The 21,630-nt window shown below is 42.1% G+C and overlaps 2 protein-coding genes across 5 annotated transcripts in view; one reads left to right on the top strand and one right to left on the bottom strand.

Moving 5' to 3' along the window:
- Positions 1 to 5,448, top strand: part of MMP23B (matrix metallopeptidase 23B) — a 13,507-nt gene extending 8,059 nt beyond the window's left edge. Inside the window, exons 6-8 of the mRNA XM_030963922.1 lie at positions 678 to 788; positions 2,015 to 2,141; positions 3,053 to 5,448. Coding sequence (XP_030819782.1) covers positions 678 to 788; positions 2,015 to 2,141; positions 3,053 to 3,227 — 413 coding nt within the window. The 3' untranslated portion in view covers positions 3,228 to 5,448. The remainder of the gene's footprint in view (positions 1 to 677; positions 789 to 2,014; positions 2,142 to 3,052) is intronic.
- LOC115912388 (cyclin-dependent kinase 11B) lies at positions 5,343 to 21,630 on the bottom strand. 4 transcript variants are annotated; one of them, XM_030963918.1, is made up of 20 exons: positions 21,585 to 21,630; positions 20,061 to 20,192; positions 19,019 to 19,134; positions 18,602 to 18,726; positions 17,459 to 17,597; positions 16,831 to 16,961; positions 15,325 to 15,447; positions 13,750 to 13,848; positions 13,519 to 13,647; positions 12,739 to 12,804; positions 12,071 to 12,246; positions 11,546 to 11,636; positions 11,171 to 11,292; positions 10,767 to 10,872; positions 10,107 to 10,228; positions 9,855 to 9,962; positions 8,965 to 9,081; positions 8,530 to 8,678; positions 7,442 to 7,631; positions 5,343 to 5,820 (listed from the first exon to the last, which is right to left on the bottom strand). In XM_030963918.1, exons 2-20 carry the CDS (start codon positions 20,169 to 20,171, stop codon positions 5,728 to 5,730), a joined length of 2,313 nt encoding a protein of 770 aa, XP_030819778.1. In that variant the 5' UTR covers positions 20,172 to 20,192; positions 21,585 to 21,630; the 3' UTR covers positions 5,343 to 5,727. The 4 variants fall into 4 exon arrangements, with proteins under 4 accessions (XP_030819778.1, XP_030819780.1, XP_030819779.1 ...); XM_030963920.1 differs by having other exon boundaries at positions 12,071 to 12,240; XM_030963919.1 differs by having other exon boundaries at positions 13,750 to 13,845.

The following is a 21,630-nucleotide window of genomic DNA, read 5'->3' as shown; positions in this document are numbered from 1 at the left end:
CTGAGGTTCAGAGAATGTGAATCTCAGAAATATTCTTGGTGTTAGGAAAATTAATCCACAAACACCAGAGGTTTATGTCCAAAAAGGAGACAGAGGAGTCCCTTTCTGGCTTTATTCCAATAAATGGAGAGGCCATGGGGCATTCCCCTGGGATCTCTCCAATTTTTGGAGGACCCAGCCTCCTTTTTATCCCAATTTCCCAGCCACATTTCCCTTCTCTCTTTCCCCATTTCTGAGGTACTTGAGAGGTTCAGACTTCCTGATATCAAAGGTTTCCCTCTAATGTACAACCCTCCCTTTTCATTTTTAATTCTTACAGAATTTAGGAATTTTTCTTCCCCATTGTTTCTTTCATCTCTCAATGTCTGATTCCATTTATCAGCAAACCTAAAGTTTATTTGTAAAAGCAAATATCTCTTTCCATTCATCAATCAGTGGAATCCTTCCCATTGTTTCTTTTCTGTCCCAGAGCTGGCTTTATCTACCAGCAGCTTGTTTGGGAAGACAAATCCACTTTTCCTCTCACTGGGAAGAGCTGTGCCTCGCTTTTCTCTGTGAGATGTGGTGACACTCCTGCTTTAGAGCGCTCCCCATCCCAGCTCCACCCCGTTCCTTCTGGCATTTCACCTCCAGCTGCTTGTTCAGTCCCTCTCACAGCTCCTCTCCTCCTGTTCCAGGCTGCAAGGACAGGTTATTCATGTGCCCAGCGTGGGCTAAAAAAGGATTCTGTGAGGAGCGCAGGAAGCTGATGAAGAAGCACTGCCCGGCCACCTGCGACTTCTGCTACGGTACCGGGGGCTGCTCTGGGGCTGGGGAGGAGGGAAAATGCACAGGGAAGAGGTAAAAGTGCACAGGGAGGGGAAAATGCACAGGGAGAGGTAAAAGTGGGAGAACAGTCACAGGGAAGAACCCAGGAGAAAGTGCACAGGGGAAAAGTGCCCAGGGAGAGGGAAAAGTGCCCAGGGAGAGGGAAAAGTGCCCAGGGAGGAGGGAAAATGCACAGGGAGAGGGAAAAATGCACAGGGAGAGAGAAATGCACAGGGAGAGGGAAAAGTGCGCAGGGAGGGGGTAAAAGTGAGGCTGGAACAGGCAAAATCTTCATTTCACACCCAGGATCAGTGACACAAGTGATCCAGCTCCAAGCAGCACAACAGAAATGGAGTTTTGTGTATCTGAGTGCAGATCCAGGCCTGGAACGAGGAATAATTCAATGTTTATGGAGTGGAACATGAAATTGTCCCATTCCTCTCGGGTTTAGCTAAGACAGGGAAGAGCAAGGCAGGGAGAGGGGCTGCAGGGATGGGGCAGAAACAGGACAAAAACATCCCCAGCACAGCTGGAGCTGATCCCAGAACAGGATAGAAAGGTGATAATCACAGGATTATTAAAGTTAATCACCTTCTCCAGCCTCAGCCTATGGATCCAGGTAAGGAACTAATGCAGGGCAAGTTGCTGCAGCTGTGGCAGATAAACTGAGTTCAGATAAAAAATGTTGGAATAAAAAAAGAAATAAAAAATATTCCTTAGGATATCCTGGATAATCACTGCCTCTTCAGCACACAGGGGTTTTTTGGGCCACATTAATGAAAGATGCAATTAGATAATTACAAACCCAGATATTCCACTGGCTTTTGACACACTGGGCTGTTCACATCCTCTTCCACTCAGTAAATTGAGTTCTGGGTTTTATCACTATTATCTTATCACTCAGTCTACAAATGCAAGGAACCACCTAATTATCTTACACCATTCTCTGAGTTAGTTACATAAAGCATTTTAACATCACATAGTCTCTATTTTAATATTATGTGTGAAAGGGACAAATTGATTTTTATCACATTAAAAAGTTTTTATCTTTGCACATCAATTCATGTTTGTCCGTCCAAGAATTGCTCAGGAAGAGGAGGCACTTTTTCACAAAATCATTATTTAAGGAGCTTTAAATGTATTTATTTAAGTGTTTTGGGGTGATAAATCTCCTTAACTGCTGCCATTTCCTTCTCTCCCTGCACAGAATTCCCATTTCCAACGGTGCCCCCCACTCTGCCCCCACCAAGGACCAAAACCAAGACAGTTTCTGAGGGCAGGAACGTCACCTTCCGCTGCGGGCAGAAAATCATCCACAAAAAAGGCAAAGTCCAGTAAGTGCTCTCCTCATCCAGGCCTGGGAAACCTCACATGTGAAAATCCAGGAGGAACAATGATAAAAACAGGCTGAAGAAAAATTGAGTTTATAATCTGGAGCTCAAGGAGAATAAAATCTAATATATAGAGATATTTTATATATATATATATAAAAGATATATAAATATATATATATATATATATATATATGTGTTTTATATATAGCACAAAGCTAATTCCTACTATCAAACTGAATTCCCTGGCTTGAATATTTATATTCTTTCAATTCTGCAAAATAGTTATTAAAATTTTATATATTTATATAAAAACATATTATATATTTTTATATAAATAATATAATAATTATATAATATATAGTCTAATAAATATCTATAAATATAATAATAAATATATACTAATATATAGATATAATAATTATATACTATATATTTTATATCTTTTATATCTTTATATTTTTATAATTTTATTTTTAGTACTTTATTGTTATAATTTTCTATTTATATTCTTTATATTCTGCAAAAAAAACCCTGTAAAATTGAAATTTACCCTTTCAGGTTTTAATTAGTTGGTTGTTACTGAAGTATGAACAGGTTCTGGATGTATCTAAAATTAAGGTTGGCTCAAATCCATGAGGACCCAAAATTCCCATCAACTTTCAGAGATTGAAATTCCAAAATGACTCATGATTATGATTATTAATAATTATCCACCTGAAATAAAGAGTAAACTGTGTTTTGGTGAAGTCTCTACACTTATTCAGCAAAAAATTTATCGGTAGAAATAACTAATGTTAGTAGAAATAACTAATAATATTTCTATTAGAAGTAACTAATATTCTATAATAACTATATTTCTATTAGAAATAACTAATATTCATATTTAACTTCCATCCTTTTTCTTTTGCCAGCTGGTATAAAGATAAGGAACTTCTGGAATATTCCTACCCAGGTTATTTATCCCTCAGTGAGGATCACATGAGCATCATTGCCAATGCAATTAATGAAGGAACTTACACTTGCATAGTGAAGAAAAAAGAAAGAATCCTGACTACTTATTCCTGGAGAATCAGACTGAAGCACTGAGCCAGCCCTGGATTCAGCTCCTGCTCCTGTTTCCAGCTGGTTTTTTGGCATTTTAGATTTAATCTCCAATAGTGCAACTGAATTCTTCATGAGCTGCTTTGGTACCTTGGGCTAAAGAGACTCTGGGACTGGTTATGGAAAATCAAACTCCTCCGGATTCCTTTGAATGATAAAGAATTTATCAACTATTTGCTGTACAGAGAATTAAAAACCTTTTTTTTTTGTATGGAAAGTGTCAGATGGAGCTGTGTGAACTGCTGCAAACCAGGAGCAGACTGTGCCCCAGCCCCTGGGACAGGGGGATGGCAGGAAAAGGACAAGTTTAACACTCTGAGTGTTTTCCTGCCATTTTTACAGAAGAAATTACACTGCTAAGCTTTAATATTACTTTTCTGTCACTTGTCAGGAGGATGAGGGTCCCACAAACCCTATTTTGCTCATTCCAGCACATTCAGGGATCCACAGAACAATTCTTTCCCCCCAAGTGGATTCCTGTGGTTCAAGGGTTTTCCTCTTATCCCAAGAGGCATTTCTTGCTCAGAGTTTGATCCTTGAGGGGTCTGAGCTGCTCAGAGTTTGGTCCTTGAGGGATTTGAACTGCCCAGTTTTGTAATTAAGGGGTCTGCATTTCTCAGTTTGGTTCTTGAGGGGTCTGAGCTGCTCAGTCTGGTAATTAAGGGGTCAAAGATGCTCAGTTTGGTAATTAAGGGGTCTGTGCTGCTCAGAGTTTGGTCCTTGAGGGGTCTGAGGTGCTTAGTTTGGTTCTTGAAGAGTCTGCACTGCTCAGTTTGGTAATTAAGGGTGTGCAGTGCCCAGTTTGGTATTTAAGGGGTCTGCGCTGCTCAGTTTGGTAATTAGGAGTCTGCATTGCTCAGTTTGGTAATTAGGGGTGTGCATTGCCCAGTTTGGTAATTAGGGGGTCTGAGCTGCTCAGAGTTTGGTCCTTGAGGGGACTGAGGTGCTCAGTTTGGTTCTTGAAGGGTCTGCACTGCTCAGTTTGGTAATTAAGGGTGTGCAGTGCCCAGTTTGGTATTTAAGGGGTCTGCACTGCTCAGTTTGGTAATTAAGGGTGTGCAGTGCCCAGTTTGGTATTTAAGGGGTCTGCATTTCTCAGTTTGGTAATTAAGGGGTCTGAGCTGCTCTGAGTTTGGTCCTTGAGGGGTCTACACTGCTCAGTTTGGTGCTCTCTTTGGGTCAGAGCCTTGAGCCCAGTGGGATTGGGGTGATTTCCTCCCTCAGGAGGAGGTGACAGTGCCCCATCCAGCTGGAGAGGAGCTGGGGGCAGGGAAGCTGGGAACAGTTCCTTGTCACGGCCAAACTATGCACTGGGGTCATGCTTTAATCCTGTACAGCTTCCCTGCACTCCTGGGTTCCTGGGGAAGCTTCTGGAATCAGGAATGTTCAGCTGTTTCTCCTTCAGGCTGAGGGGAACAGGGAGTTTTGTTTTCCCCCACAGGAAAACATCCAGGCTGCTTTTCCCAGCTCACCACAACTGCAGCTGAGCCACGTTCCAGCCCCACAGCCCTTCCCCAGCAGAACTCTCCAAACTGGACTGAAACTGATAAAATGTTTAGGATTGGAGTGAATCCCTTACTGGCCTGGTGCCCAGCTGTGGTTGCAGGAAAATGTGGTTTTCCAGATCTCCCTGTTCCTAAAACAAAGTGACAGCTTCACTAATCAGGGGCTCCAGAGGATGAGATTCCAACAGGATTGCTCCTCTCCTCTTTCCCCAGAAAGGATTGGAATGTGGCCTTGCACAACCACTAAAGCTGAGTTCTTCTCTGGATGGAAAAAGGGCATATATAAAAAAAAACCTTCACAGAAAATGAAGTTTTGAGTCTCCATATTAAATCTTTTTGATTTATAAAACAATAGAGTAATTTGTTTTGCACCACTATAAATACATTTACAAAACAAACAAAAAAATCTGGTCAGGGAGTATCAAACCCAGCCCAGCTCTCTCCAAGGATACAAACCTCATAATTGTCATTTTTCTTTTTGCCCCAAATATATTCAGACACAAACAATTTATTACTTAAAATAAAAAATAAACTCTCTTTACTGTCACCAATATCCCACTTTGCTGCATGTGAAGCAATGAAATCCTTCACACTGTTAAACAATTGAAAATGTATTTTAATTCTACAAATTTACAAGGAAAAAAAAAAAAAAAAACAAACTCAACAACAACAAAAAAACTAAAAACAAACCAGAAACTGTTCCAGGACTGTTATTTCAAGTTGTCCTTTGTCACAGTTTGTGATGATCCTGGGGTTTTCAGGTAACTTCAGTCCTCTAATGGAATGCAGCAGTTAAACTCCACATTGATTTATAAAACAAGAGCCTTGGAATCTGTGATAATCTTTGAGTTTTTTTCACAGGGAAAAACATCTGTGCCCCTGACACAGAACAGAACTGGGGCACTCAAATCCACTCACATGAATGGTGCTTTTTTTTTTTTTTTGGGGATTTTTTTCCCCCCTCCTTTTTTATGTTGAGTTCAAAACTTGAGGCTGAAGCCAGGTCCTGCAGCAGATGCTCCTTGATTTGTGGTGGTCAGATGGAAACCTGTGTCCTTCAGGTCATCATCACCCTGTGAAAAGCAAGCACAGGGCACTGGTCAGGGGCTGGGCAGCTGCATTTACCCATCAAAAAACCTAAACAACAAAAATAAAGTATCTCAAGATGAGAAAGAAATGTTTGATTTAGTGGCATCACAGTTAAGGTGATTAATAATCTTTAAATATTGCTATTTCAAAATTTGCCATTGCTAAAAGCAGTTGGAGTGTTCCTAGTTCCTGTACCCACTTTTGACTGCATGAGAAAGAAAAAAAATGGCCTTTCCTGCCAGTCTAGGTGAACCTCAGGATCCCAGCAAAGCCCAGCCCCAGGGTGGCTCTTCCCTGTGCCACACTCACCAGCACTGATTTTGGGAAGGAAAGCTGGACTCTCCCTGGGCTTTGGGAAGGAAAGCTGGACTCTCTCTGCCAGTGAGGATCCCAAGCAAAGCTGAAGCACTGCCCTGTGCCACACTCACACTCACCAGCTGGCTGTAGCCCTGTGCCACACTCACACTCACCAGCTGGCTGTAGCCCTGTGCCACACTCACACTCACCAGCTGGCTGTGGAGCCCTCCCACACACTCACCAGCTGGCTGTAGCCCTGTGCCACACTCACACTCACCAGCTGGCTGTAGCCCTGTGCCACACCCACCAGCTGGCTGTAACCCTGTGCCACACTCACACTCACCAGCTGGCTGTAGCCCTGTGCCACACTCACCAGCTGGCTGTAGCCCTGTGCCACACTCACCAGCTGGCTGTAGCCCTGCCCTGTGCCACACTCACACTCACCAGCTGGCTGTAGCCCTGCCCCACACTCACACTCACCAGCTGGCTGTAACCCCTGTGCCACACTCTCACCAGCTGGCTGTAGCCCTGCCCTGTGCCACACTCACACTCACCAGCTGGCTGTAGCCCTGCCCCACACTCACACTCACCAGCTGGCTGTAGCCCTACCCTGTGCCACACTCACACTCACCAGCTGGCTGTAACCCCTGTGCCACACTCACACTCACCAGCTGGCTGTAGCCCTGTGCCACACCACACTCACCAGCTGGCTGTAACCCTGTGCCACACTCACACTCACCAGCTGGCTGTAGCCCCTGCCCTGTGCCACACTCACACTCACCAGCTGGCTGTAACCCCTGTGCCACACTCACACTCACCAGCTGGCTGTAGCCCTGCCCTGTGCCACACTCACACTCACCAGCTGGCTGTAGCCCTGTGCCACACTCACACTCACCAGCTGGCTGTAACCCCTGTGCCACACTCACACTCACCAGCTGGCTGTAGCCCTGCCCTGTGCCACACTCACACTCACCAGCTGGCTGTAACCCCTGTGCCACACTCACACTCACCAGCTGGCTGTAGCCCTGCCCTGTGCCACACTCACACTCACCAGCTGGCTGTAGCCCTGTGCCACACTCACACTCACCAGCTGGCTGTAGCCCTGTGCCACACTCACACTCACCAGCTGGCTGTAGCCCTGTGCCACACTCACACTCACCAGCTGGCTGTAGCCCTGTGCCACACTCACACTCACCAGCTGGCTGGCCCCTGTGCCACACTCACACTCACCAGCTGGCTGTAACCCCTGTGCCACACTCACACTCACCAGCTGGCTGTAGCCCTGCCTTGTGCCACACTCACACTCACCAGCTGGCTGTAGCCCAGCCCTCCCCCGGGGGGCCGGGGGCTGGTGCCCCTCTTGACCCTCTGCTGCTCGCTCTTGGCCGGCCAGGTGGGGAACATGGAGGGGTCGATGGGCAGCGGGGTCTCCCTGAAGTACTCGTGCTTCAGCCCGTCCTCGGCCGTGATGCGCCGCGCCGGGTAGTACGTCAGGAAACTGCCAAGGAGCACAGAGAAGGAGATTTGAGACCCCCCCCAAAACTGTGAGTTGCTCAGGAATGCTCTTGAGGGTTCTGTGATGTTCAGCAGAATTCTGGCACTGGGTATTGGGATGATTCTGTTAATGGTGTTGGGTGGAATTCTATTAAGTTGGTGGAATTCGATTAGTTGGGTGGAATTCTGTGAGTAGGTATTGGTATAATTCTATTCATTTGCTATCATTTTATTACTGGACATTTTGTATTAATTTTTTGTATTAATTTTTTATTACTTTGATATAATTTTACTATTGGGTATTGGGTATAATTCTATTACTGGGTATTGGGAATAATTCTATTACTTGGGTATCATTTTATTAATACCCAATGTCCAGTAATAAAATGTACCAAATTAATAAAATTATACCCAATACCTAGTAATAAAATTATATGAAATTAATACAAAAATGTCCAGTAATACAATGATACCAAATGAATAGAATTATACTCAATACCCAGTAACCAAATGATACCAAAATAATAGAATTATACCCAATGTCCAGTAATAAAATGGTACCAAATTAACACAATTATTCCCAATACCCAGTAATAAAATTATACCTAAGCAATAGAATTATACCCAATACCCAGTAATAAAATGATACCAAATCAGTAGAATTATACCAATACCCTTGATAGCCAGATAAAGCTCCAAAGGGACCCAGGGTAATTCCATTGGAATATTTTACAATTTTTGCTATTTCAAGAGAGATTTTAGCCATTCTCCTAACACACCAGCTACTCCTGTAACACAGTGTTAACTACACAGCCTGAGCTTAATTTTATAAACCTTTCACAACACAGAAAATTGGTTTCCTGCCCAGAAATTCCCAGGGATCCCTGGAGTTTGGCACCCACTTGTTCATGAGGTCAAAGCCCTGGTCAGAGAGCAGAGCCCCGAATCTCTTGCGCAGGTTGTTGTAGGGATATTCTGTGAAGGTCATTTTCTTCACTGCTGGCAGCTCGTTGTAACCAGGCCAGATCTTTTCACTGGGAGTACCCAGATCCTGCAAAGTAAAATTAAAATACCCCTTTAATAAACTCAGAGTGCAATCCTTTATTTATTTATTTATTTATTCAGGAGGAGTTGGGAAGTATCCAGAGAAAACAAACACAATAAATCGTGGTCTCAGCCTACTCAAAGTGTGGTAAAGCAGATTAAATAACTTTTTATTAAATAAATTTTTATTAAATAATTTTTTGTTGAGGCTGAATCTCTGTTAAAGAACAAGCACTACTCGAATGCTCCTGTTTCTAAAACCAGTCAAAATCCCAAAATATTTTCAAAATTACCTTAAAAACTTTGTTAATCTGGTCGATTTCTGACTTCCCTGGGAACAGCGGCTTCTGTGTCAGCAGCTCCCCAAAAATACACCCCACTGACCACATGTCTATGGCTGTGGAATATTCCTGGAAAGAAGGGAAATCAAATTACACCTCAGAAAAATCAGGAAGATTTTTCACTGAGTTGTTTGGAGGGATATTGTGGTTTCTGGGGGGTTTATTTGGGTTTTTTTGAGCAGAACAAACACAACCAGTCCCATACCCAAGGGCCACGTTTCAATTATTCTCTCAGTTATTATCTCACTGCAATTATTTCAAATTTCTAATTATGAATTATCAGCACTACCCACGTACACAAATCTTTCAGGATGAAAGGTGAAAAGTTTCCACACTGATGCCTCTCTTTTCCACTCACAAACAAAGCAGCACAGCTGACAAAGCAGAATTTTTTTCTGGCAGGGCTCTTGAATTCACCCAGATTTCAATTACCAGCAGGGAACATTCCAGAATAGTGCCACCACCTTGTTCTGCTCTCAGATTTTTTTAGATGAATTTTAAAAGACATTTTTAGAGTAATTTAAAAGGACATCTAAAATCCAGCTGCCAAAGGTGACATTTTGTCACAATCCATGAGAAATCCATCAGCACTGGGTACACAACATTCCAAGGGACAAAATCCATCTGTCACCCACCCTCTCTCTGTGTGGGGAGGATGGAAGGGTTTTAGATGTCATTAGGAGGAAAAATATAATAACAATAATAATAGAATAATCAGGATTTTCAGCTATGAATCAATAGAATTCATTGTTCACACTTTGATCATGATTTATAAAATCCAGTCAGGTGTTTTATAAATGCAATCACTGCCCCAGCAGCCAGAGGAACAAGGAGGAACTCACCTTTGCTCCAAGCAACAGCTCAGGAGCTCTGTACCACAGGGTCACAACCACAGGGGTGTAGGGCTTCAGGGGAGACCCATATTCCCTGGCTAATCCAAAATCTCCAACCTGAAAGGAAAAAAAGCAACATTTCCAGCACTGCTCATTCACCATCAATGCCACTGCACAGAACTCTGGGCACAGTTATAACTCTGTAATTCTGCAGCACAGAATTTGTCCTGATTTCCTCATTTTTTTCCCCCTAATTCTTACTTTTAAAATGCCTGAATGACTGAGCAGCAGGTTGGAAGTTTTCAAGTCTCTGTGAAGGATCCAGTTGTCGTGGAGGTGTTTGACCCCTCGCAGTAACTGAATCATCAAAGTCTTCACTTCCCCTGCAATGATAAAAAATGCATGGAAGAAAATAAATAAATAAATAAATAAATAAATAAATGATTAAAAATGCATTGAAGAAAATAAATCTACCTTTAATTTGTGGTTGGTTTGTTTGGAGGGCAGGAAGGAATGGCTAGTTAAAGCACAGTAGAGCCTGCACTATAAAAATGTGTCACAGAACAGCAAAATTCATTTGGGCAGCTGGAATTCATCCAAATTATGCTCAGAAATTATTGTCTCTCATAGAAAGTAGCCAAAATTAAAGCCCAATGTTATTTTCCAGTTCAGCACAGGTGAAACTCCCCCAGTTTCACCTTGAACAGCTCCACCCCAAACACAAACTGGATTCATCACCAGCTATCAGCACGAGGCTCAGCCAACACCTTAATTTGGGTCAGGTTTTACAGAACAAACAGAAAAATCCAGGAAATCTCAGTTCCAAGGAACACAGGACATTCCAAAGCAACACATGGCAGTGCCCAGAGCCAGCAGGGCCATTTGTGTTGGCCACTTTTCCAGCTCTGAGAATTCCAGTACCTGGCAGGAAAGGCTGTTTCATTGTTTCCATCAGGCTCTTGAGGTCGTGTTCCACGTAATTCATCACAATATAGATTTTATCCATGTTACTGCCCACAACGATCTCCTGCAACACAGAACCACATGAGCAAAACCTACACATGGTGTTTTAAAAGCATCCAAAATCAATTTTAGAAATGTACTGGAAAGAGGATGGAAGCTGCCATTGGAAAAATCCTTAAAAATGGTATTTTTTTCTATTAAAAATAGCTCGTTTTTGTAAAACACTGATGTCTATACAGCCTTATGAGCAGCACACAACTGTTCACAGCAGCAAGATCTGCCAGGGTTGCTGATATTTTTATATTTCAAAGCCAAGAGGAATGTTTCAACAAAATAAAAGACATAAAAGACTGTAGCCTTACTCTGACAGTGACAATATTCAGGTGCTGTGCTTTCAGAATTGTATTTATTTCTCTCAGAGAAGTAATGGGAAAACCTTCCTTCTCCTTTTCCATTTTCAGTCTCTTCAGAGCCACGATTTCATCTGCAAAGGAAACACATTTCCCATCACACAGTTAATAATTCACATTACCAAGTGTTGTCTCACTGATTAAATATTTAATTATCTGTGCTGCTTTGCAGCTTGCTGGTAAAGATAAAAAATAAAATATTATTTTTTAAATAATATTTTAAAAAGAATATTTTAAATAGATTTTGTTCATCACTGAAAAATGCAGAATGGTAATTTGCAGCCCTAAATAAATAACCTGAGGAAAGTGGAGGGCTCTGATACCCACCAGTCTTTTTGTCCTTTGCTCTGTACACCACTCCATAGGTTCCTTCTTCAATCCTGTTCAAACACTGGAATTCCTCCACGCTGCGACATCCCTGAGAAAATCACAGGGACAACAGTCACTCCTCCAGCATCTGGGGGAAGGTTCTGCTTTTATAAAAACTTCAGCAGCTTCACAGTTAAAATTTGCTAGAAGAATTCAGCTATAAACCAGATGAGAAAGGTGTCTTTGGGGTTTGTTTTTCATAGAGTTTCTAAGGGAATCCTGCACACAGCCTGTGTTTCAGCAGATTAATTAAATTATTCCATTCACTTCTGCACAAAGGCAGCAACTCAGCACCTTTCACATAATTAGTAAGAACCTGATTTTTATTAATATTTCTACACTTTGCTGTTGGCTACATAAAAAATAACCAGTTTCTGTTTATGATAACAGAACTCTCCTCTCACAAGGATCTATTTTCAGACAGCAATAGCAAGATAACAGATCTCAGTGATATCAAAAATATTGAAGAGGGTGATCCCCTACCTGCAGGGCAGGAAGATACTTGGGGAGCTCCTGTTTCAGCTCGATGGGGGAGGAAGCTGGAGAATCAGGAATGTATTCCCCTTCTGTCATGGCATTGGAATGAGGGGAGCCTTCCCCCACCTCCTCCTCCTCCACCTCACTCCCTGCAGAATCCCGGTCAAACCTCGACTCTGGAACTTTAAAAGTCAGAATCAGTGGTGGAAAGAAGAGCTGTAAGGATTAAATAAACTTAACCCTTAATTTATTTAGGTAAATAAAGGTGGTGACATTGAGCACTGCATGGCAGAGGATGGGAGAGAAGCCAAATTTCTCCTCTTGGCAGAGGGGATGCTTTCAGGAATTCATCTACAGTTTCCAGGTCAGAAAAATAAATCTTTACACCAGAATGAAAGAGAAAAATGACCCAGGATGTCTCATTCTCACTCTGGGTCTCATTCTCTGATTTTGATGAGAGGACAGGACAAAAGAACACAAAATGAAAGAGAAGGAAACATCAGCTCATGAGACTGATTCCCTCTAAACATAAAGCTTGGAGCAGATTTCAAGGAATTTCTAAGTTTGACATGAGAATCGCATTTTAATCTCTTAAATATTTGTAGAAATAGATTTATCTAGCTGCAAAAACTCAGCCAAACACTTCTTTAAAACATTCAGTATTTGCATTGTACCAACTGGGATGTGGTTTCCATTCTCCCGCTCCTCCTCTTCGCTCATTTCCTCTTCGCTCACCTCCTCTGCAAAACAGAACCAAGTTGGGTTGGAAAAAATCCACATTTCTGCAGCTCCCTGGGAGGAAATCCCTGCTGGAATCCTCTCCCATGTCACCAGGCTTCTGCACTGCCAGTGACCAAGAACTTCTGTTTCACTTCCAACAGGGAACACAACTTTTACCAATTCTCTGGGAACTGGGATGTGGGTAGGTAAATAAATGATGAATATTTCCTTATTAACTGTAATTGATTTTAAAGAAAAACACCCAGCCATCAGAGCCTGCTCTTATGCCTTTTCTTTACTAATTAATTACAAGAACAGCTGCACTTTTTTGAACTTTGTGTTATTACCTTCATAAATTTGAAAAAAAACTTCTGAAATTTGCAACAGGAAAGAATTCAAAATGACAAAGACATTTGGATTTTACCACCCCCCAAAGAAGTGCAAATTGTGCTCTGCAGAGTATTTGATGTGTCACAGAACCACCTGAACCTCAGACAAAAATGGCTCTCAGGTTTCTGCTCTGGCTTCTTAGATGAAGAATTGGTATTACCTCTAACAAAAGGATAGAATGGGACTTGGACTTGGGTTTTCTCTTTTTAGTTATCTTGACCTGTGAGGTCTCAGCCTAGCCTAGACTAAGAGAAAAGGAAAATGTTCAAATAAAACAACACAGGATGAGGAAAATCAAAAGAAAATCACATATCCCCTGTAGCTCTGCTTGGTGAAATCCTCACCTGCTGATTGCTCAGACACTTCCTCAGAATTGCTTCCTGTCTCCTCCTCCTCCTCTTCTTCCTCTCCCTCTTCCTCAGAGCCTTCACTGCTGGACTCTTCCTCCTCCTCTTCTGAGCCTGATCCAGATTCTGTCCAGGAATAATCAGGCTCTTAACACTCAGTGTTTGCTCAGCAGAGAAATTAATTACATCTCTACAATTAATTACAGCTCCTAAATTGCATTTAGTCACCTGAGGAAGACTCTGCTGAGCTGGTTTTTCTCTCACTGTCACTGATGTCTTGCAAGTCTGACAGAGGATCCCTCTCTTCTGGTTTCTCTTCTTTTACTGCTGAAACCACAAAAATTAAAAACACAGTGCTAATTGAGTATCATTTCCAAGCCTCTGAATTCCCAGCTAACTGCTTCACTTTCTGCTGGCATTAAATCAGTGCTGAATATTCAGTATTGGAAATTCAGAGCACTAAAAAAATAAATAATAATCATTTCACACTCTGCTCAATGACAAACAGCTTTTCTGAATTGCAGTGGTGCAGGTTTAACAACCAAAAATATGGAATATTGACCTGATTTTTAAACATGAGGTGTTCCTAAGATGAATTAAAACAGGGGGGAAATGGGAAAAACGCACCCTGGTGACAAGAATCACCAGGAAAGGGTCCCTACACACTGGTTACTGCCAGTGCTCACTGCTCCAGTGATCACCATGAAAAATCCCTGCTGGTTGATGGGGCAGGAGCTTCCCAGGCCTTGCTGCCTGCCTACACCTGGAATTCCAGCTGATTCCATCCTGCTCTGGGTGCCTCCACCTGGAATTCCATCTCCACAATTAATTCCAGTTGATTCCATCCTGCTTTGAGTGCCTCCACCTGGAATTCCATCCTGCTCTGGGTGCCTCCACCTGGAATTCCAGCTGATTCCATCCTGCTTTGAGTGCCTCCACCTGGAATTCCATCCTGCTCTGGGTGCCTCCACCTGGAATTCCAGCTGATTCCATCCTGCTTTGAGTGCCTACACCTGGAATTCCATCTCTATACTTAATTCCAGTTGATTCCATCCTGCTCTGAGTGCCTACACTTGGAATTCCATCTCTACAATTAATTCCAGCTGATTCCATCCTGCTCTGGGTGCCTCCACCTGGAATTCCAGCTGATTCCATCCTGCTCTGGGTGCCTCCACTTCTTTTCACAGCTGTACACCTCAGCAAGGCAGACACAGAGCTTTCCTCCTTCAAACAAAGGCGTTTTTATGTCACTTGTGCAAATTCCCTACCCCCAGAACCTTCAGGTGGGATCATTTTCTGGCTTGGAAAATAAAATTCACCATCTAAGCAGAACTCTGCATTCAGAATTTAATTTTGCAAGATGACACAACCAGTGATGCTCACACTGATCCCTGTGAGGTCACTTTTTAAGGTAATTTAGCTCCTAACCCCAAATCCAAGTGGAGCTGGAGTAACCAATCCCTTTTTAACCTGCAAGGCAATATTCAACTGCAGGATTTAAAAAATTCAGTCAGCTGCTTCTTTCACCACTGAACGGGGTAACTCATTTTGAACCTTTTCCAACTGCTACTCCTACCCCTAAATATTCCACTTATCACTTGTGCATGTCCTGCAAAACCAGCACTGCTTTAGAAAAGAGACATTGGTGAAGATTCCAGACTTACGCCGCTGAGGCTGAGCTGGACAAGACTTGAACTGAGCACCTGGGATGGTTGTTTGAGACTAAAAATGAATTGAATTTGATTGAATTTGATTTTTTTACCCCAGCTGTCCCCCAAGACAGTGTAGAGTGGCAGATGCTACCTGGTTTCCTGCTCTCTCCTTGCTCAAGCTTGTCTCTCTGCTGGCGCAAAGGGCTGCGACTCCAGGGTCTCATTTTTACTTTGTCTCCATATTCTTCCCTCACTGTTCTATGGTGTGCAGAAACTAGGGAAAACAAAACCACAAGAAATTGTTACATCTGCCTAATTAGAGTTGTCCTGTCTGCCACAGCCACCTGATTTGAATGTTTTGATTTTTTCTTTAACAGGGTAATGGGGAAGAGTGGGAGAGGAACCTACTTAAATCTGGGAGAATGAAGGGTTTTGATTGATCTCAAATAAAATATGGATTTGTACTGCTTAGAGAAAGCTGCTGCCACACTTAAAAACAGAAGCAAGCTGCCCTGTATGTTACACAGTAAACACCCTGATTCTAAAGCATTAATGCCAGAGAAAGAAGTGGAAAATATGTAAAAGAATAAAACCAGCTGAGGTTTAGAAGGAGCTGACAGAACATTCAGAACAATAAAACCAATTAAATGAAAGGTTACACAGATTGAGCACTATCAGCATAAAGCCAAGCACAAAAAGGAGCTGTTTGGTATGAGCTGAGCAAGAAAGAGAAAGCAAAAAATATGGTTTGTTCTGCTATTCTTGAATAATCTCTATCACCTGATCACAGGAATGGGCTCTGATTTTTACCTCTGAAAGCTGGGCCAGAGATCCTTGAACCAAAAATGATCTGAGCTGAGATTGCAAACACCCAACACGCTGTGCAAAGAGCTCCAGTGCAGAACTTAAACTGCTCAGGCACCAGATAATCCCACCTGACTCCCACTGCAGCATTTTCCATGCCTGGAGAACTTACACGACCTCTCCCCCTTTGCAATTTATTCCCCCAAATCCTTAAAACATTGAATTTGAGGTTTCAACCTCTATCAAACTGAGTTGGACTCAGCCAAAGAGTTCAGAACCACTGGGGTTGTACTGGGTGCACACAGTGGCACCTCCAGAAATCCTGTTTTTATAGGAAATCTCCCCCTCAGGAATCCTGTTTTTATAGGAAATCTCCCCCTCAGGAATCCTGTTTTTAAAGGAAATCTCCCCCTCAGGAATCCTGTTTTTAAAGGAAATCTCCCCCTCAGAAATCCTGTTTTTATAGGAAATTTCCCCCTCAGGAATCCTGTTTTTATAGGAAATTTCCCTCTCAGGAATCCTGTTTTTATAGGAAATTTCCCCCTCAGAAATCCTGTTTTTATAGGAAATCTCCCCCTCAGAAATTTATGGAAATCTCCCTGACAGGGAGAGGCAAAGACTCACTGATGACCAACTTCTCAGGATATTTAAGGCACATAACAGCATCACATCATTTTATCTCCCCATGTCAAACTTAATTTCCTTTTCCCTCCCATGTCAAAGACCCTCCCTGCTTTAATTTTTTTTAATTCTGGCACTGCTTTAATAAAAACCACTTTCTATCCCTCCATTCCAGCAGTGTGTCAGCAGGTAGGAAAGTGATAATAAATCTGATTTATGCAGAGGGAGTCACCTTCTCTCCTGGCTTCCCTCTCCTTCCTCCTCTCCTCAGCTCTCCTCTCTCTCTCCTTTTGCTCTCGCTGCTCCTTCTGCTGCTCCCGGATTTTTCTTTCCCTTTCTCTCTCCAGTTGCTCCAAACGATCTCTGGAAAATAATTTTTGTTTGTTACAAGTTCAGCTGGTGAAGAGAAGGAAAACTGGTTTGCAGCACCAAACCACTGAACTCAATTTTCCTTCTCGACACCCCCAGTTGTGCATCAGTCAGAAACAGGTGGAGTTTTTCAGTTCATCCTTTAAAAAACAGGTTTAAAAGATCCAGACCAGGAGTTCTCCACCCTATCAAGATTTAAGCAGAAATTAAGCCAGTCCAGTTAATTAATCCCCTGATAATCCAGATAATTAATCCCCTGTACAAATCTGGTTTGTACTTATTTTTTTTAGGTTGGTAAAAACCTCTAAGACCATCCAATCTTTTTATTCCAGTGAATTCACCTGGAATATCCACGGTAACGAAGCATTTAAAAATAATTAAAGAGAAGAACACACTCCCAGGAACACACAAAGTTCTCCCTGTGGATTTTTTTTGGTTATTTCCCAATGTTCAGAGGAGGCAGGTGCTGGGGAGGGGAGGGATGGATGTACCTCTCCCTTCTGGAATGTTCCCTTGCCATCTCTCTCCGTTTCTGTCTCTCCCATTCACGCCGGGCTTTATCCTGCTCTTCTCTATGTCTCTTCCTACGCTCATGCTCCCGTTCTTTCTCTTTCACTCTGGCGTGTTTCCCTTGAACAAACACAAATCAATTTCAATTTCCCAGTGTTACTGCTCCAAATAATCACTGAAAGCAAAACTTAGGGGGGGAAACTGATCAGAACTATTGCCGTGAGCTCTGTTGTTTTCTTAAAAGGGAAAATCCTGTTCTGAAAGGGGGTTGGAAAGCCCAAAGTCTGTAAGGTTTTGCATGAATACTTGTATTAAAGTAAAAAATGGTTGTTATTGATGGGAATGTCTCTAGAAAGGATATTTTTCCCTTGGCAGGTATTTTTTCCCTTTCTGACCAATAACCAAAGGTCAGAGTTCTTTCACTCAGTGAAGCCAGAGAGAATACTTGTATTAAAGTAAAAAATGGTTGTTATTGATGGGAATGTCTCTAGAAATGATATTTTTTTCCTTTGGCAGGTACAAAGATCAGAGTTCTTTCACTCAGTGAAGCCAGAAAGAATACTTGTATTGAGTGGTGATTGACAGGAAGACAATGGAAATGTCTCTAGAAATGATTTTCCTTGGCGGTAGATAGAGCTCTTCACTCAGTGAAAGCTAGAAAGAATACTTGTATTGAAGTAAAAAATGGTTGTTATTGACAGGAAGACAATGGAAATGTCTCTAGAAATGATATTTTTTTCCTTTGGCAGGTACAAAGATCAGAGTTCTTTCACTCAGTGAAGCCAGAAAGAATACTTGTATTGAAGTAAAAAATGGTTGTTATTGACAGAAGACAAGGGGAATATTTCTAGAAAGGATTTTTTTTCCCTTGGCAGGTACAAAGATCAGAGGTCTTTCACTCAGTGAAGCCAGGGAGAATCTTATCAGGCTTCAAGGAGTAAAAGTGACCTCAGTGTCCCTGTCCCAAAGTGATTTCTGTCCTCTCACCCATGCTCACACCCCTGCCATTCCCCTAAGGGCACTAAAACAGCCAAAGAAAGAAACAATTTCAGTTCCTCTGTCTATCCACCTGCTGGGTTTCCCTCAGCCTGAGTCACTGGTATTTATTCTACTCCCAGAATCACCTTCAGCAGAGTGGCTCCTGTGCCTGCGTTTCTCTTTCCTCTTCTCATCCTTCCTGTGATGGGTTTTTTCTTTCCGGGACATTTGCTGGGGTGGTTTGATGGCCAAGGAATCATCTTCTTCTCCCCTGGAAGGCAGGACAGGAATAAACTCAGGGAGGTGACAGGGGAAATCCACAGATTTCCTTGTTTGGAAAAGATTCCCATTTTATTTTGAGTTTCCACAATAAATCCAAACTGGAACACTCAAATTGGTTAAATCTGGTTAAAGCTTAACCAGTGCTCCAAAAGTGTGTTCTATATAAAAGGATTTCCACTTCTAAAATTTTATTTTCCTATCAGATATTTGAAAGCCATTTCTCAGGACGTTGAAATGTTAATTTCAGGATTTTTTTCCTCTTTTTATTTCCTCATTCTTACCTGTCTTCCATGGAGTCTTCCCTCCTGTAGGGTGAGTTCCTGATGGTGATTTCCATGCGATGGTCTCTCAGCTCCCCCTCTTCAAGAGAATCCCTCTTGGAATCCCTGTCATCTGACTGAGGGAACAGGGGAAAAATCCAGTGATTTGTAAGGCTCAAAATGAATAAAATTAAATATTACTGAAGTCTTCCTCTGCTGGCTCAAAAATTCAGCCTGGACTGGTCACCCCTGTAAATTCCAGTGATTTGTGACAGCAGCACTTTGAGCTGAACTGCATTAATTTGACATGATTAGAGAAAATTAAACCCTGAGGAGGAGAGCAGTAATTATTGGGTGGTATTTTCTGCAATAATTATTTTGAACACAGCTGTACAAAACCAAACAGCAACATAAAAGTGGTTCCAAACCCATAATTTTAACCCATTCTTCTATAAAACCTATATTTATTTATTTAAAATTAATTTATTTCATTTCTTTAAACAATTATTGTATATAATTATATAAATTTGAATTATTAATTACATTAATTTATCTTTTCTGACCAATAGCTAAGTAATAATTTTTCTGACCAATAACCAAACAGGAAGATAAAATTGATTCCAAACCTATAATTTTAACCCATTCTTCTACAAAATCTTTAAAAATTGTTCCTTGAACTGCAAGCCCCCAGTTGATTATTTATTTTTATTTATTTATATACTTTAATTTATTTAAAATTAATTTTATTTAAACATTAATTATTGTACAGAATTATATATAATTATCTAAATTTAAATTACAAATTGCATTAATTTATTTATCTTTCCTGACCAATAACTATAAGAAATCACAGTATATCATGCAAGAGCAATGAAATCTCCACAAAGCTTCTTATTTTTGTTAAACTTTGGAATTAGAGACCACACAGAAAAAACTTCAGCTGACAGAGCATCAGAAAAAATCACCAGAAAATCAGGATACAGGCAGTGCACCCCATTAAAATGCAGTTTCCTATTAATAAAGTAAATAATTCCATTGAAGTGAGTCCCAAAGGACAGCTTACATTTTTCATACGTTTGATCTCTGCCTTCTCCTCTTGCTCCTTCCTTCGTTTCTTCTCCTGGAGAATCTCATCTAAAGTCTTCACCTTCCAAGAATCCTTTTCATCACCCATTTGAGTTCAAAAAAACACCCTCTGTAAAAGGAGGAGACATTGACAAACCCCACAAATAAATACAAATAAATCTGTTTTACACCCATTTATTTAACGTTCTGTTTTTGAGTAAAGCCACGCTGGAGTTGCTTTATGGTGAACCAAAAATGTTTGTTTTAAACCCAAAGGAAAGACTCTGTAAGAGCTCAGGGAGCTGCTGAAAGGTACAAAAATCAGTTTATGGCCAAGGTTTGGTGCCACACATTTAATGATGACCCGAGGTAACAAAGCTTGGGGAAAAAGGACACAGAATGCAGAAATTATGGGATATCCGGCAAAACTCCTGAGAGAAATAAGAAAATAATGAAGCCAACTGTGCCAAAATCAGCTGTCACTGAGGAAAAGGTAATTCCAGCACGACCTCCAGTGAGCACAAGAGGTGGAAAAATAATTAACCCATAGAAAGCAGAATATTAATTAACAAGAGCACTATGTCACTTATAGCTAACGAGCACTAATTCCTCGGTTTATTGGGATTTATAAACAGCAAAAATTTGCTAATGGGGGGTTTGATTTGTGGAACACCCCGAGCACCTGAGAGGAATGGTGGATTTGTCTTTCCAAACCAGCTGTGGGTGTGCTGGTAGATAAAACCAGCACTGAGAGAGAAAAGAAACAACAGGAAGGATTCCATTGACTGATGAATGGAAAAAGATATTTGCTTTTACAAATAAACTTTAGGATTGCTGATAAACGAAACTGGGCATTGCAAGAGGAAAGAAAAAATGGGGGAAGAAAAATCCCTAAATTCTGTAAGAATTAAAAATGAAAATTAAGAGGGAAATCTTCGGCATCAGGTGTATCAGGAGGTCTGAACCTCTCAAGTGCCTCAGAAATGGGGAAAGACCCCTAAATTCTGTAAGAATTAAAAATGAAAAGGGAGGGTTGTACATCAGAGGGAAATCTTTGGTATCAGGAGGTCTGAACCTCTCAAGTACCTCAGAAATGGGGAAAGAAAGAAAGAAGGGAAATTGGGATAAAAAGGAGGCTGGGTCCTCCAAAAATTAGAGAGACCCCAGGGGAATGCCCCATGGCCTCTCCATTTATTCGAATAAGGCCAAAGAGAGATTTCTCTGTCTCCTTTTTGGACATAAACCTCCCCTCAGCGGCTTCGGTGTCCCCTCAGAGCCCCGGGTGTCCCCCCGGTGCCCCCTCAGCGGCTCCAGTGTGCCCTCAGAGCTCCCGGTGTCCCCTCACAGCCCCCGGTGTCCCCCGGCCACGGTATCCCCTCAGCGGCCCCGGTGTCCCCTCAGAGGCTCCGGTGTCCCCCGGTGTCCCCTCGTATTCCCCGGTGTCCCCTCAGAGGCTCCGGTATCCCCTGATATTCCCCGCTGTCCCCCCGCTGTCCCCTCAGCGCCCCCCGGCCCCTCTCACCGCCGCCGCCACCGGGGACTGCGAGCAGCCGCGCGCGGGTCACGCG

The sequence above is a fragment of the Camarhynchus parvulus genome, chromosome 21 (genome assembly GCF_901933205.1).
Source record: "Camarhynchus parvulus chromosome 21, STF_HiC, whole genome shotgun sequence".
NCBI lineage: Eukaryota > Metazoa > Chordata > Aves > Passeriformes > Thraupidae > Camarhynchus > Camarhynchus parvulus.
Note: the sequence above shows the minus strand (reverse complement) of the source record. Positions and strands in the feature narration are given on the sequence as shown.